Source organism: Ictalurus furcatus, chromosome 6 (assembly GCF_023375685.1).
Source record: "Ictalurus furcatus strain D&B chromosome 6, Billie_1.0, whole genome shotgun sequence".
NCBI lineage: Eukaryota > Metazoa > Chordata > Actinopteri > Siluriformes > Ictaluridae > Ictalurus > Ictalurus furcatus.
Genome location: NC_071260.1, coordinates 7,595,375 through 7,612,455, shown reverse-complemented (window position 1 = coordinate 7,612,455; position 17,081 = coordinate 7,595,375). Strand labels below are relative to the sequence as shown.

General features: G+C 38.3%; 1 protein-coding gene across 4 annotated transcripts in view; it reads right to left on the bottom strand.

Moving 5' to 3' along the window:
- Positions 1-17,081, bottom strand: part of hecw2a (HECT, C2 and WW domain containing E3 ubiquitin protein ligase 2a) — a 45,860-nt gene that overhangs the window by 14,043 nt on the left and 14,736 nt on the right. For 3 of the 4 annotated variants that reach the window (XM_053626415.1, XM_053626414.1, XM_053626418.1), the window contains exons 3-21: positions 16,268-16,375; positions 16,052-16,146; positions 14,538-14,607; positions 13,080-13,249; positions 12,334-12,476; positions 12,116-12,216; positions 11,174-11,907; positions 10,582-10,903; positions 10,281-10,379; positions 9,644-9,794; positions 8,010-8,116; positions 7,595-7,719; positions 6,231-6,416; positions 4,498-4,638; positions 4,304-4,406; positions 2,767-2,863; positions 2,485-2,568; positions 2,260-2,348; positions 1,646-1,766 (exon numbers count right to left, since the gene is read on the bottom strand). In XM_053626415.1, the coding sequence (XP_053482390.1) occupies positions 1,646-1,766; positions 2,260-2,348; positions 2,485-2,568; positions 2,767-2,863; positions 4,304-4,406; positions 4,498-4,638; positions 6,231-6,416; positions 7,595-7,719; positions 8,010-8,116; positions 9,644-9,794; positions 10,281-10,379; positions 10,582-10,903; positions 11,174-11,907; positions 12,116-12,216; positions 12,334-12,476; positions 13,080-13,249; positions 14,538-14,607; positions 16,052-16,146; positions 16,268-16,375 (3,046 nt within the window). The remainder of the gene's footprint in view (positions 1-1,645; positions 1,767-2,259; positions 2,349-2,484; positions 2,569-2,766; positions 2,864-4,303; positions 4,407-4,497; positions 4,639-6,230; positions 6,417-7,594; positions 7,720-8,009; positions 8,117-9,643; positions 9,795-10,280; positions 10,380-10,581; positions 10,904-11,173; positions 11,908-12,115; positions 12,217-12,333; positions 12,477-13,079; positions 13,250-14,537; positions 14,608-16,051; positions 16,147-16,267; positions 16,376-17,081) is intronic. The other variant, XM_053626417.1, reaches the window with a different exon arrangement.

The following is a 17,081-nucleotide window of genomic DNA, read 5'->3' as shown; positions in this document are numbered from 1 at the left end:
GACTTTGGTATTAACTCAAGAAATCCACACATATAAAGAAATCCAAACATTAAAGTCTATAAATGAAGTTATGTGTAATAAAGTGGAATAACACAGGAAAAAAGTATTGATCACGCCAATTGAAATGTATTTAATACTTAGAGGAGAAGCCTTTATTTGTAATGACAGCTTCAAGAGGTTCCTGTATGAAGAAATTAATCGCCCGCAGTATTCAGGTGTGATTTTGCCCCATTCTTCTAAACATTTTTTCTTTAAATCTTGTTCAATTTGATTCAAGTCAGGTGATTGACTGGGCCATTTTAACACCTTGATTTTTTTCCTCTGAAAGCAACTGAGAGTTTCCTTTGCTGTATGGTTTGGATCGTTGTCCTGCTGGAAGGTCCACCCACATCTCATCTTCATCATCCTGTTGGATGGCAGCAGATTCTTCTCAAGAATCTTCCAGTAAAGGGCTTCCTTCATCATTCCTTCAATTATATGAAGTCTGCCAGTACCATGTGATGAAAAACAGCCCCACACCATGATGCTTCCACCTCCAAACTTCACTGTTGGTATAGTGTTTTTAGGGTGATGTGCAATGCCATTTCTTCTCCAAACATGGTGTGTACTATGACAGCCAAAAAGTTCAATTTTGCTCTCGTCTGACCAGACTACACACTCCCAATATTTCATAGGCTTGCCCAAATGAGTTGTAGCAAACTTTAAACGAGCTTCGACATGCCTTTTCTTTAGTAATGGAGTCTTGCGGGGTGAGTGTGAGCAGTGGAGTGCATTGCCTATTGTTTTCTCTGTGACGATGACACCTGCTGCCTCTGAGTGTTTCTGGAGCTCTTTCCGAGTGGTCCTTGGCTCTTGGGCTACTCTTCTGACTATTCTTCTGACTCCCTGGTCAGAAATCTTGCAAGGAGCTCCTGTGTGTGGCCGGTTGATGTAGGAGTGATGTTGCTTCCACTTGCAGCCCCAGTGGTGCTTACTGGAGGATTCAGAAGTTTTGAAATATGTCTGTATCCGATTCCATCAATATGTTTCGCAACAATAAGGTTGCAAAGGTCTTGCTTTTACCCATCATGAGATGTTTCTTGTGTGACACCTTGGTAACGAAAAGCCTTTTTATAGACCAACAATTTACTAACCCAGCTGATATTAATTTGCACAGATAGGAGATATGATGGATTTCAGCTGGTTCCTTGCCTTACCTTGCCTTAGAGAACTGCTTTTTCTTAGCGTGTTCAATACTTTTTTCCTGTGTACTTCCACTTTATTATTCATAACTTTATTTATTGACTTTAATGTTGTGAATTCTTTATATTTCTGGATTTCTTGAGTTAATACTGATGTCTGGTGAAAATGTCATGTGAATAGCCTCATTGGAAATATGTTTACTGAAAAAACTGTTGACGCATTCAATACTTATTTCCCCCAATGTAGAGTACAACCTCATCTTGTTTGTTACAATTTTCAAAGCCTACAAAAAGGAAATAAAAGGGAATTATGTTATACTGGATACATGGAATTGAGCTCAAATGGCAGAAAAAGAAAAACATGACCAATTAACATATCAGTGATGGTACGTATGTACATATAAAATCAGTATATACAGTATGTTTAGATAAAATCAAGGTACACTGAAAAAATCCAAACTCACTTCACTTTTCCTGGGCCCTGTCCATAACCCTTTGTTTCCAGTTTGCGGTAGAAGTTTCTTAGTTTAGCCTCAAAGTCACGTTTGTAAGGCGCAGGGGCGCGAGCATTTGCACGCGGAGTTCCTTCACGTGAGTGTGCGAGAGAAAGAAGCCAAGATAGAGACGAAATAGAACGGAAATGTTATATCTTAAAAATTTAATTTCCACAATTTAAACTCTTTGTCATTCGGTTGTATAATTAAATGTAGTCTATGTAATTAAAAACAACAATACTACAATTAATTTCTGAAGCACTGTTAAAGTGTAGGCCAACATGATTTACAAACAATACATGACAGTATACAGTATAATAAATTCAAACTGTTAAACATGAATAAAATAAAAAAAAATGAAAGTGGATATAAAGTACAAAAGAACTACAATGCAAGACATACAAAAGTGTACACATTTTTTTCAAAGATATATAACATAATATAGTTAAATGATGAAGTAAAAAAATAGTTTTAGCTTATAATATGCAACATCAACTTCTGACACTGATACAGAGAAGCGTGAAAGACATTGAGGTAAAGGAAAGGGGACGTATGGAGTGAGACCAGGTCATGTGACCTCTCACCAGGGGAGCTTTGTGGGGAGGCATGAGAGTAACTGGGGTGCAGTAAGGCATGGGCCGGCACGTACGACATCACTTCTTCTTCAAACAGACTGCAAGGAGAGACGTACAAACAAGTCTGCCATACACACTATGGTGTAAAACACACACACACCCACCCTCAGTACTGAGACTCTTCTTGATTAGTAGCACATGCAAGATAATAAATCAGGTCACACAGTCACTGACCTGAGCAGCATCACCAGATCTGCGTCACCAGAGAGCCGAGCCAATCCAGATGCACCTTCATTACGAATAAACTGGACTTTCTCTCTGCAAACACAATCCTTTTTGGTCAATCTGCACTATTCTTTTAAATCAGATCTTTATCCCCACAGAAAATACTGAGCAACGTAAACATGATTCATTTATTCATCATATTATTGCAGAAGAGTGAAATAATTCTTTATTGTTAGTTTCACTTTTACACAATCGCTGTTGAAATGAAGTGCGACTGACAGAGAAACATACTTGAGGGAATGGTTTCTCACAAGCTCCGGTTGCCTCTCTTGTAGGATCTCTAAGATGTTTGGTTGTCGAAGGAACGCCACAATTTTCTCATTGTAAGCTGTAGAAAAACAGAAGCATGCTTGTGTAAGTCAGTGGAAGAAAAGTGTTAAACACACTTATATAAGACCTATCGCAAGATACTCAATACACATTGGTCAGGGATTAAGTAATAATGTCTCATTATCAGTACTGTACACACCATTGGTAAATGAATTTTTAATCACAATCAATGTTAAGCATACCTATGGTGTTTTGTCCACTCTGCTCTCTCTACACGTAAAATATAATTGTTAGTAACCATTAGTTTGTGTTAGAATGGACTGACAGATCATTGTTTAGAAGCCACAAGATTAATAACAGCTTATATTTGCCATTCCCAGTAAAAACATATTATACAATATTATATTATCTGAAGTAGCCTTTGAAGTAACAATTAATGGTACGTGTCTTATAGTTTAAATCGATTTTGTCTTCAGTACATCTGTGAATTATGGTGGACACCCCAATCCTATGAAGTGGTTTATACACTACATCTGCTTCCCTGTTGGATTTTTTTTTCTTCCGTCTTCAGCACCAGCAGGTATTAATGGGTTAGAGGGTCATGGTAAAGCTGTAGTCAAGACCACCTGTGTCATGTTCAAGACACATTAAAGACCAGAAGTAGCTGGGTCAAGACTATGTCTTAAGGGTGTCAAGACCAAGACAAGTCAAAATTAAGACTGAAATCTTTTTCAAGGCCAAGCCTTACTTTGACTAGTTGGCTTAATTTGTGTATTGTTCCTATGATTAGGCTATGTTTTCTAGAAGAAGGAATCACTTCTTGTCAAAATTTGTGCATTAAAACACATCTTTCAGTGTAGACCAAGACCTTATTTTGTGAGAGCACACTGCAAAAAATGACATCTTAAATGTTAAAATATCTTAAATATAGTCAAACTTATCTAGTATTTCTTATTATAAGATTACCATAAACCAAATATAAGATTATTACACCTGTTTCTAGACCTATCTGAAATAGTCTTATTCTATTGGCAGATAATTTTGCTCATTTTATGCATTTATTTCTAGAAAGAAGCTAATTTATCTGCCAATAGAATAAGAAAATGGAAAGCTTAAAATTAGTAATAGTGGCTCAAAACAGGTTTAATATTCTTATATTAAGTTTATTGTAATCTTATTATGGGAAATACTAGATAAATTTGACTATATCCAAGATATTTGCACTTGCTAAGATGTCAGTTTTTGCAATACAATGCCCAAGACTGAGACAAGTCCAAGAACAAATGTCAGAGTCAAATCCAAGTCCATACAGAAAACTTCCCGAGACCAGACTTGAGTCCTACTCCAGCACTAGGTCATGGCATGAATGTAACCCACATTGGATTAAAACCTACTCTCAAATGAGGTCTCAATAACAAGGGCAATACGCAGCAGGACAAAATCTTTCCCAAGAAGAATGTATGTAGGACTGGGAGTGAGGTTTTGCATTCCCACTTACCCATAGGTACCAGGTCTTGGTATTGGTTGCGACTGGAGCCAGCAAAAGTGCTTGAGGGTCGAGGTTGCATGGGTGGGCTTGGGGAGCGAGAGTCATCTGCCACCTGGACCACAAAGAAAAACCAAGTATGTACACTTTTCATCTGAGAATGAGAAAGATGGAATAAAATGTGTCTGTGAACGCAGATGAAATACCTGTACCTCTCCAGCGCTGTGGCTCCTCTGGCGGCTCAGATGCTGTCGATGGGCCAGGAGGCCGCTGGAGCGTGAGCTCTGCAGGGGCAGCCGCGGGTCGATGAACGTTGTGGCACGGCAGTTGTGATCCACAAAGAAGAGCTAGTGAAAGAGAACGTATAGAAAACACTGTAGGTGCCAATTTGAATACTGTTGTTAACAGCTAATATTTAGAACCCCATACACAAAATATTGAGTAAGGAATAAAACATGACGAGGTGGTGTTTTATTTTTCTTATATCACAGCAATTTGCCAAAGATAATGATTTTTCATTTAATAATGAACAGGACATCGGGACACAGCACCTAGAAAGCCTTACTTGTCCTCTCAGCGCTAGACTGTCTCACTTTTATTTAAAGGATAAAATATGAGTTGATTTTTTCAGAGCATACTGTCAGTCACGACAAACAGTTAGTGGTTATTTATAAATGTTCTACATCAGTAAAACTCAGAGAGGACCTTTAAAAGCCTAAAAAAAAAAAAAAAACTTTAATAGCGTGTCAGCAAAAAGTCATTACAATTACATATTTCTTTTCTATTATATACTACAGATAATATTCTTCCCATTGCATCCATTCTCTTTAAATCAGTTATAATCTTCTTATGATACACTTTATGAGTCACCATTTGTTTTACTCTCAGTTATAGAAATTTCATTTGAGAGAGAGCTTAAGAAAGCTTAGGAAACTTCTGGCCTTGATCAGTTTTGAATCGTGAAATATAATTGGATTAGATATGAGCTATTCTCAGAGCAGGCACATCCATGTTGGTGAACTAAGACATTGGGTAGAGTGGCAGAAATCTGTGCTGTGTCATGATTTCCCCCTTCGCAGCACACTTCCCATGTCGACAAATTCCATGTGCTCGTATTTGTTTTGGTTTCTGTTTTAGTCCGGTCTCTGCCTTTATCTTGTCATTGATTTGTTGCCTGATTGTGTTCACCTGTTCTGTATTTAGTACTGATTCGTTTGTCTATTTCTTCCCTGTAGTGTCTCCATATTTTTTCCTGGTTTAGGCCATTGCTTTTTTTTTACCTCGTTTCTGATTATGGCTTATCCATCTTTAAATTTCCCTGCCTGTGTTTTGACCCTCGCTATGGATTATAATTCTTAGATTTGTCTCAATCATGCATATACAAGGTTTATGCACATTTACGGTAAAGTCATGCACTTTACCGAGCTTTCTGTGAGTGTCACACCAAATGGCTGAGAAATGTGTCTGTCATAAGCTTGATGATAGTTAACTGATTCTGATTAACACTGAATGAATTGTCACACTGACATCTCAGAATGCCGCTGCGTAGTGATAACCATATGGTCATGTGCAAGAGGGCTCCCCGTTTCGTCGTGTGTGTGTTGACTTGAATGTGAATGAGCATGTGCGTGCTGAGAGATCTTCAATGCCGTGCATCATTTGCTATTACAAGCTGAAATCAGATTTATCTGTTCGGTTATGGAATTGATATAAAGTACGCCAGCAGCGTATACAAATTAATCAATGATCTAACATAGAACAAGTGAACACAGTTGGGTAGAAAACCAATGACAGGACACGGACAAAGACAGGATTAGATCAGAAACAAAGGCACAAATCAAATTCAGAAATTCAGTATCACTGTGTAGCACTATTAAATAACACTTGCCAAATATATACTTCTGTTCATTATCTCCCACATGGTATAACACACACACACCTTGCCAGTGTGGTCGTGTTTCATCTCCCAGCCGCGTGGCAGCTCAAGCTGCTTGTTGGTAAACAAGTTGAGGAAGGTGACCAGGTCTCGGTTGTGCTGGTAGCGTTCAAAGTGCTGCACATCTCTCCGTATTCTACTGATCATGTGCTTCAGACACGTGTTGCTTGTAAACATGCGATAGGCACTCTGAAAGACAAAGGAAAAGTATGATTTATAGGTTTTTCTTTCTGAGCTATTAATAGACCTGCTTGAGACTTTTTTAATGAAATCTAAATGATTAATACTGGGTAGCAGGCACTGAGTGTACTCTCCTGAGACAGGCTATTTAGAAATAAGCTTTAATGCAATGTTCAAGGTGAATTATATCCTAGTCGCATGCTGTTACGTAAAAATCAAGATGAAAAGACAGTAGTCAAATGCGCAAATGAACGCTAGCATTGAATATAAGTGTTTTCCTTTTCTTACGCTAAAAATGTGAGGGTATTATTTAGTAAAGCAGGTCCTGGGGAATTCAAATAAAAATGATGCAGTGTACCCTTTCAAATGTTAAACTTTTTTGCCGTTTGTGGAAGAGTATTCATTATTCGAAGATTAAATATTTGTTCATTCATTCATTCATGATAAAATAAATGCTTTATCATGGTCCGAAGCCTATCCCAGGAAACTGGGCGTGAGGTGGGAATATAACCTGGATGAGACACAAGGAATCTTGCCCAAACTTTCAAACCTGAAAACCCTGATGAAACCCATGTGGACAAGTGGAGAACCTGCACAGAAACTCCACACAGACATTATCCCGAGCACAAACTGAAACAGGGACCCTGGAGCTACCCGCTGCACCACCATTCCACCCACACATATACATACATATATATATATATATATATATATATATATATATATATATATATATATATATATATATATATATACACATATATACACATATATATATATATATATATATATATATATATATATATATATATATATATATATATATACACACATATATATACATATATATACACACATATATATACACATATATATATGACTATTCATGAGTAATAAAAATTCATACATTTTAAACTGTGCTTCCTTTCTTCAAAATGACAGTACATCCAACAAATATGTAAACTAAACCAGACAGAACAACAAGAAAAGAAGTGACACGTCTCTTCCAGTGCCACCTGCAATCCTCTTAGACTACTGATTAGTTCTCGCACTACTTTATCAGCACTTTGCATTTTATTAGAACAATGTGTTCCCAGAATATGAGTGTGTTATCCAAAGAGAGAGAGAGTTAGTGTGAGTGTGTGTGTTTGCGTGTGTGTGTGTGTGTGTGTGTGTGTTACACTCACAGGGTTGGAATGCAGCACAGTGAAGAAGTCAGGACTGGAGAGAAACTTGGCTCCAGGAGATTGAAGCAGCAGGGAGAGACGGGAGTGAGAGCTGGTCTGAGCCAAAGAGCCGTCTCTACGGTAGTCTGGCAAGAACACAAACACGCAGAGCAATTAGATTTTAGTGTTGGCAGGACGTCTTGGGCTCAAGCCACCACGCCAGGACTTAAAGTCCAGTGATATATCTTTGGAACTTTAGAAGAAAACTCAGTAGAACATAATTTAATTTAAACACTGCATTACCATATGACATCCTGAATTTCTCTCTTCGCTTCACAAAACCTTTTCTCTAAGCACAAAAGTCCATAGCCAAAATATTAATTAAAATAAAAGGCATTCATTCATGCCTTCAATCATAACGTCATCCATAACTCACCGGAGACGGAGTGGGACAGCATTTCCATATCATCAACAGGAGGAAAATCTACGCTTTGTTCCTCTGAGCTCCTCTCGCTGGTCATTGTTCTACGGATGCTCTGGTACCTGATGGAACGCCAGACACAACATACTGTTTAGAAATAATATTCCAAAATTAAACTGACTAATGGCTAAATCACACCACAAAACACTTTCAATAGCACAATAACAAAATAAAGCTATAAGCCATGAGAGTTCATGTGTTACAGTGATTTTATCCCGGGTAAGGTTATTCTTAGGCACGACACAAAGCAGCGGCAAACAAATATGATAAAATCCAGTGTTCAATAAATGATAAACAATTCTTCTGCCACAAAACGTTGTCTGTTAACAGTATGCTTTGGTTGCTAAGCAAGATAACAGGTCATTTTCTTTGGACAGAACAATGGGTGTAGTGTGAAGGTTTTATTGGTTTAAAACCTGGCACATAAATACAGATTTCAGTTATTGTGATGTCATCAGCCACATAAGATTTTACTAAGTATTGAACGTGTCAAAATTTTTTCAGTAGGGTTAGTAAATTGATGTTCTATAAAAAGGTTTTTTGTTACCAAGGTGTCACACAAGAAACATCTCATCATGGGTAAAAGCAAGACCTTCGCAACCTTATTGTTGCGAAACATATTGATGGAATCGGATACAGACGTATTTCAAAACTTCTGAATCTCCCAGTAAGCACCATTGGGGTCATTATCTGCAACTGGAAGCAATATCACTCCATCATCAACCGGCCACGCACAGGAGCTCCTCGCAAGATTTCTGACCAGGGAGTCAGAAGAAAAGTCAGAAGAGTAGCCCAAGAGCCAAGGACCACTCAGAAAGAGCTCCAGAAACACTTGGAGACAGCAGGTACAATCGTCACAGAGAAAACAATAGGCAATACACTCCACTGCTCACGCTCACCCCGCAAGACTCCATTACTAAAGAAAAGGCACATTTAAAGTTTGCTACAACTCATTTGGACAAGCCTATGAAATACTGGGAGAGTGTAGTCTGGTCAGACGAGAGCAAAACTGAACTTTTTGGCTGTCAGTGAAGTTTGGAGGTGGAAGCATCATGGTGTGGGGCTGTTTTTCATCACTGGCAGACTTCATATAATTGAAGGAACGATGAATGGAGCCCTTTACCAGGAGATTCTTGAGAAGAATCTGCTGCCATCCACCAGGATGATGAAGATGAGACGTGGCTGGACCTTCCAGCAGGACAACGATCCAAATCATACAGCAAAGGAAACTCTCAATTGGTTTCAGAGAAAAAAAATCAAGGTGTTAGAATGGCCCAGTCAATCACCTGACTTGAATCCAATTGAACAAGATTTAAAGACAATATGTTTAGAAGAATGGGCCAAAATCACACCTGAATACTGCAGCCCATTTCTTCATACAGCAAGCGTCTTAAAGGTGTCATTACAAAGAAAGGCTTCTCCACTAAGTATTAAATAAAATTTCGTTAGCGTGTTCAATACTTTTTTCCTGTGTCATTCCGCTTTATTACACATAACTTCATTTATGGACTTTTTAAGGATTTCTTTATATGTGTGGATTTCTTGAGTTAATACCAAAGTCTGTATGAGTTGATGATGGGAGTTCTGACCTGCGATTGAGCTGCTCCATCTGCTGGATGGAGCTGGAGCGGGTTAAGCCCTGAGGAGCAGGAGGGCCTGTGGGTCTCTGCCACGTGGTGGTCCGGTTCACATGATCCACAAAGAAGATGCGGCCGTGACTGTCGATCCGAGCCTCCCAGTCTACGGGATATAGGTACACAGATTTTAGTTGACACAAAGAGGCCCAGCAATTCTCCTGGTGATAAACTGGTCTAGTTTGTGAAGTATGTGAAGTGTGTGAGTATGTTTAAAGTAGTAGTCTGCACAGTGTGCACTAGTACATGGGGGGAAAATCACAATACTTGATGTTTTTCAATTTTGCTAGCAACTTTAAAATTTAACAATTTTAACTTTAGCATTTACAAAAATAACATAATAAAAAATGTTGTATTAGTTTGTTGAATTTAACATTGGCTGATACTAGAAATATCAACAAATGTTCCAGAAATATTAACAATTCTCAAAATACAGTAAAAAAAATATACATCATAATGCAATTTGTCTTGATAAACATAATGAACTTTGGCATGTACATTGAAAGACACAAACGTACACAGTTGTAAGGTAACAGATACACATATGACAATGCATGCACATGCAGACAAACAAACACATACACACACTCACTGGGTGGAAGCGGCTCGTCCACACGCTGATACCGATGGATGTCTTGTCTTACAGAGGGAAGTGAATGAACCTGCTGGTGCCCGTTTAGCTGAGTGGGACCTGTACAACAGTCACACTCATATACTCATTATCATAAAAAAAACTCAACCAGATTAAAATGGTTAAAGGACAAAATAAGACACGTAAAACTCAAAACAATGTTTCCACTGTTGACCCAAAGCACAAAGCTACCTGCCCTAAAGTTGGGCAGGCTTCAAAGTTTGTTTGTTTTTTTACATTTTGAGCAAGCTATTGATTTTACCTGGATCTACGTTTGTGTCTGTAGCAAAAGTCTCAGAGTCCACAGATCCGGCATCCCCTGAATGCATTAGCTCCTCCTCCTCATCCTCCTCCTGTGACACACCTGCTGTTGCCTCCAGACTCCACCTCCGGGACATTGTGTCCTCCTCCACCTCATCTTCATCCTCATGGACCAATAACTCTGGCGGCGGTGTGTGCAATTCAAACTCATCGGTCAGAGGAGGTTCACCTCCAGCATCAATGACTTCATAGGTTGTGGGTGGGTCATCTGAGAGATCCCCTCCCCCTGGATCTATAGCCATCTCTGCCCCTTGTTCTGCTTCCTTGTACGAGCAATCATGGAAACAGTTGAAGACTATTAGTTCTTCTACTGTATACCAGCAATGGGTACTCCATATAATAAAAAAATAAAAGTGCACAAGAACATTATGGTAGAATACGGTCTAAAAGCCACCAGAAATAACAGTTTTTATTTCTTCATCTTTAAAACGAATACAATTTAGACAGGTTCTCAAACAAGACTTGTTCTTTAGATCCATTCTAAGTGTTGGACTCAGACTTTGTAACTCGATTTTATTTGTAAGAAAATTTACCTGAGCAGCAGACATAGGCATGGGGCCACAGTCAGATGCCATGGAGGAGATATCCACCTCTGTGGCCAACTCCTCACTGGGCCCCAGTCCTTCTTCTTCTTCCTCTCCTTCATCCTGTCTCTCCATCAGACTTGCGGTCTCTACTTGTGGAGCCACAGAACTGGGCAGAACCTCTGGCTCCAGAACCACCTCAGTCCCTAAACTCAGAGTCTCCACCTCTGACTCTAACCCAACTTCTTCTGGTGGCTCCCCCAGTTCCTGAGGTTCTTCAGGAGGTTTGTGGAGCATTACTGGACATCTGGTGAGACCATTCAGAGCAGGCGGTATGGGATCAATACCAGCAGACCTCTCCTCATCTTCATCAGAGTCGATGTGGAGCATATCACTGAGGCGGGTGTGAGTAGGGAAGCTGGAACTCAGTTTTGGAGATGCTGCGCCCATTGGACGCTCACCTGGTCCTTTGGGAGCCTCAATGGCATCAAGCTGCTCACTAAAGGTTCTCTGAAGTATGCTGAGCGAAGGTAGAGCTTCTTCATCCAAGGCACCAGAACAAATCTCGGTATCAGGTGATAGAGCACCACCTCCTTCACCATTTCGACGAAAACTTTGGGAGCGGGTGGGGTACAGAATGCCAGAAGGGGGAGGAAGAGGATGGGGCAAATCTTCATCATCTGAAGGGGTACCAGGGGGCCCATTAAGGGCTGCTGCCCCGAGGATTGACTCAGGTGTGACATCTAGGAAGAAAATATACGTAGTGGTTTAAAAGTTTAAAATTTCCACACTCACACTATCTATTACTACGTAAGTATTCTTAATGGCATGAACCTATGCAGCAGAATCTAATCCGGTAGGCACTTCACTGAAATTAAACCTCTCTGTTTGTGTGTACAGTATATGTGTGTGTGTGTGTGTGTGTGTGCGTGCGTGCGTGCGTTATCTCACCGTCCTGATTAGTTGAGGTGATATCCACTTTAAACTGCAGCTGACCACTTACATTATCAGTAGGCAAGCGGCGGCAGAGAGAGAAGCTCAGGGATTGGTTCCTATGAGAAATCCATATGCAGATTAAAACTATTTTTATGACACTCTCCTGCTTAAGCATGCTGTATGATGTTGTGGATAAAAATGAGAACAATTAGCAGGGGAAAAGCTGCACTAACCCTGATGCATGTCTTTCCAGCAGCCTCTGAACAGGAATGTTTAGCTGACCCAAGAAGCGTTTAATGATCGGCCGACTTTTAGCAAACTTGTCCTTAACCTCGATAACTAGGACATCAGTTATCAGGGCCACAAATGTATGTCTCTGCATAGAACACAGGATAAAACAAAGGATTTTACGTTTGCCCGTTTCCAGCTTTGTGTATCTGAGTCAAGACTTTTTTTCTGTATCTGCATGTAGCGTATGTGAATAAGAGTGTAATGATGACTGAATGACTGCAACTTCATCCATTTGCCAATACAAAGTTCTACCTTTATTTCATCAGAAACTTAAAAAAAAAAAACTTAGCTGATAGTTTATTAATGAATGAATTCTTACGATTAGATTACGTTTCTTTCAAAATCGCTTTGAAATTAAGATGGTCCATAAACTGTTAATTGTTTTTTTATTTTTTTTATTTAAGAGCTCACACATCATATCAACTCAGTAAACATTATACTATATTATGGTACTCATTTCCTGTCAAATTTTTTGACATATTATTGGATGGCTGGAATGCTAGTCCATCACAGCGCATTTTCTGACATATTAATTAAATTCAAATCAGTTTAATTTGTTTGGTGCATTTAACAATAGACACAATGACACAAAATAGCTTTACAGAAATCTTGATGTACTATATACTTAGATCTGTAATGAGTCCTAAAATTGTGTGTGTGTGTGTGTGTGTGTGTGTGTGTGCCACACCTCTCCATGCCACACAGGGTTTGTAGTATTGGTTGTAATGCCAGATCGTCTCTCTTGGCCATGGTGGGAGAAGGTGGGGAACCCGTTCCTTTTGCCTGGGTGAATGCTCATCTTTAGATAGGGGTCGGGATTAAAAAACATCCCTTTCTTCAGTCCCATGGCTCGGATATCTACAAAGAGTCAGATAATAGCACCGTCAAAATTATAGATGTTTACATACAGTTGAGGTCATAAGTTTACATACGCCTTTCAGCATCTGCAAAATGTTAATAATTCAGTTTTTTATTTAGTTCTGCCCTGAATAAGCTATTTCACATAACAACTGTTTACATAGGGGCAGTGGTGGCTTGGCGGTTAAGGCTCTGGGTTACTGCTCGGAAGGTCAGGGGTTCAGGCCCCAGCACTGCCAAGCTGGCACCGTTTGGCCCTTGAGCAAGGCCCTTAACCCTCTCTGCTCCAGGGGTGCTGTATCATGGCTGACCCTGCTCTCTGACCACAGCTTCCTGACATGCTGGGATATGCAAAGAAAAGAATTTTACTGTGTATATGTGATCAATAAAGACTCATTATTATTATATAGTCCACAAGACACAATAATAACTGAATTTATGCAAATGAACCAGTTCAAAAGTTTACATATGCTTGATTCTTAATACTGTGTGTCATTATCTGAATGATCAGCGACTGTGTTTATGTTTTGTGATAGTTGTTCATGAGTCCCTTGTTCATCCTGAGCAGTTAAACTGCCCACTGTTCTTCAGAAAAATCCTCCAGGTCCTGCACATTCTTCGCTTTTCCAGCATCTTCTGCATATTTCACCCTTTCCCAACAGTGGCTATATGATGTTGAGCTCCATCTTTTCACACTAAGGCCAATTTAGGGACTCGTACACAACTATTACAAAAGGTGCAAATATTCACTGATGCTCAAGAATGCAACACGATACATTAAGAGCCAGGGGGGTGTAAACTTTTGAACAGGATGATCGGTGTAAATATGTAAACATCTGTTATGTGAAATAGCTTATTCGGGGCAGTACTAAATAAAAAACAAAATGTAACTTTTATGATCGCTGTTTTTTAAATTTATTTAAATTTATACACATTTACAAATTTCATACACATTTTTTTCTTTATATGTCATTTTATTTGATATATTATTATTAAAGCTTTTAGAGCAATCCTTGTAACCTATGCATTCTTTAGATACAGCGTTACAACCAATACTCACTGACTCAATATAACAAATACAAAAACAAACAATAATAACATTATTGAAGAGTCATATTATGATCAAGTAATATTATATGTCATGTCAGAAGTCACATTTAATATAACATTTCTGATATATCTTTAACTAAATATAATATATAAGAAAATGCTATTCTTTTTGATAATAACTGATGAAATAAAGATTTCTAGGCTCAGACTTTTGGACTCAGTCACGGCTCCAGCTGACCTGACAGGGTGAAGCTGAGCAGTTTTCGACTGGTGTCTGAAGTCAGCTGTCCTTCGCCTTGGCCGTCAGCCTAGACAACACACCGCAATAAATATCGCAAGCTCTCTCACGCTGTCTTTTTCTCTCACTCTTTCTTTCTTTTCTTTTCCTTTTACACACACATGCACACTCTGATTACTTAACACACACATTCAATTTATTTATACTATTTATATCAATGTATATATTAGTAAATAAACCTGCACATCTGGCTGTTGGAAGTATAGAATGTTAGATGAAAATATTATTAGTTTCTTATATAAAGATATAAAGATTATCATTATTAAAAGTTCAGTGATCATTAAACGTTTCTGTATTGCTATGAATACATGAATACATGAATTTGTAAATGGCAGCAATACAGGATAAAAATTCAGTGCTTTTCTTAAGTTAAACGGTTTAGTTGACACAAATGAATATATAAATAAAAGATATCCAGTCCGTACAGGATTTTACAGAGATTTTTTTGTGATTGTTGCAGCCAAAAATGCTTCAATTTGCTGCAGCTTTTTTTCAAACTACTTGAATTGGCACAAAATTGTTTTGCATGGTCTTTCACGGTGATGTTTGTTGGTAAATGAGACCTTTTAGCTGTATTTTTGTTTGATACACATGAATGGAGGGCTTTGACTGAATGCGCGTTGTGATGATATCACAAAAAATTGCTCCTCCGAAGACTGCAGAGTTTGCGTTAATTTCTGCAATTGTAAAATCGTTCAATCCTGGAGGGACTGTAAATCTGCATGTACATACAATTAGTGCTGCAACGGTTCTTTTCATAATTGATTAGTTGGACGATTATTTTTTCGATTAATTGATTAATAGGATTTGGGGGGGGGGGGCAAACTTTCAGTACCATTTTTTCGTTTATTTAAAATAAAATCCACAAACTGAGTGTTACAAATATAAACTTCAGACTAAAACTTTACACAACTGTTTGTCAAATTATATAAGACAGAAAAGAACCCAATACACACCAGACTATATATTATTAATTTAGGACTGTAGTTTAATTCAGTGCTTTTTGTGCATCCATAAACATTATGCATAAAAATGTCTATATAATATAAACTAATATATAAGTTTATATTATATAATAGTATTCATGCATTACTTTTTATAAAAGTAAACTGAAGGTGGTCATTGCCACTAGAGTTCCTTTTGAGATGATGAGTTCCTTTCTAAAATTCATACACTAGACGGTAGAGTACACAGTGCATAGTGTAAGTGTATAGTACGTCTCTTGGGACACAACTTTAGTATTTACTCTCCGATGCGTGTTTTCGGAACAGAAGTAACGTAGTGAGTAAACGCACCCCATGCCGCCGCAGACCAACTAATCCATAATGAGATTCATTGACAACGATTTTCATAATCGATTAGTTGTTGCAGCTCTACATACAATACTGTATATCCAGAAATGCCTTTTAAACACAGATTCTATCAACATTAACACTCTAACTAAAAGGACAGACCAAACATCGAGGATTCTTGACAGTGATGCACGGCGTGGTGGCTCTCAAGGCTCCAGTCAAACCATGATAGTATTTGAAGCAGATTCTGGTCTCAGCTAGAAGTCAAAACAGGAGAATAAACAGAGATTTCTGGTATAGTTCATATTCCTTAAATGACAGTTAAAATGTCCTTAATGAACGACAAATAAAATGTTAGCAAATTGCAGCCATACTGACCATCCAGGAAGTATGGGCCAGCCTCCAGCCTCCAGACAATCTGACCACACTGTGTGCCGTTCACACCACGATTCTTGCAGTCCCACACGTTTGATGGACAGGTCTCATCTAATAAAAAAAAAACCCACAAGTGTCTGCGTGCTGGTGTATATCCTGACTTTCAAAATTCCTGGATTCCAATTTGCACGAATACAACTACTGTGGACATTAATTTCATAACTTGTAATATGACTGTCAGGAAGATAAGTACACTTATGAATTGCACATAGCCTGTTTAAGTGACTAAACATTACATAAATGTTGATGAACGCGTGGAAAATATTTCCTTAACCTACTTTTAGTAATACAGATGAAATCGATCCCAGTATAGAGCCTTGAGGGATTTTCAACATCTGAATATTATCTGAATAACTGTGCTCAGCTTAATAGCATTCCCTAAGTCAGCTGTGAAATTATTTTTTGACTGATCCTTCTTACCTCCTTTTTAGGTATGGGTTTTTAATTCAAAATTATGGAATGTTTTATTTGCTAGGTCCCTTGTTTAAGGGAAAAAAAAAAAAAAAAAAAAAAAAGGACTTCCAAGGTCAATGGGAAAATAAATACTGCACAAAGAATATGATGAAATGCAATGGCACGTTCAATGAATTAAATTTGTGATAAAATGTTTCATCCCCTATAGCATAAACTGCTTTTTTATAGTGTCGGTCATGTAAGGCTAATATAATACGTTACTAGATAGACCTAGCACAAGGAATGACAAAAGTCAGTGAAATAAATTTACTTTTATTAAGTGCAAGTAGTGTAATATTTTACA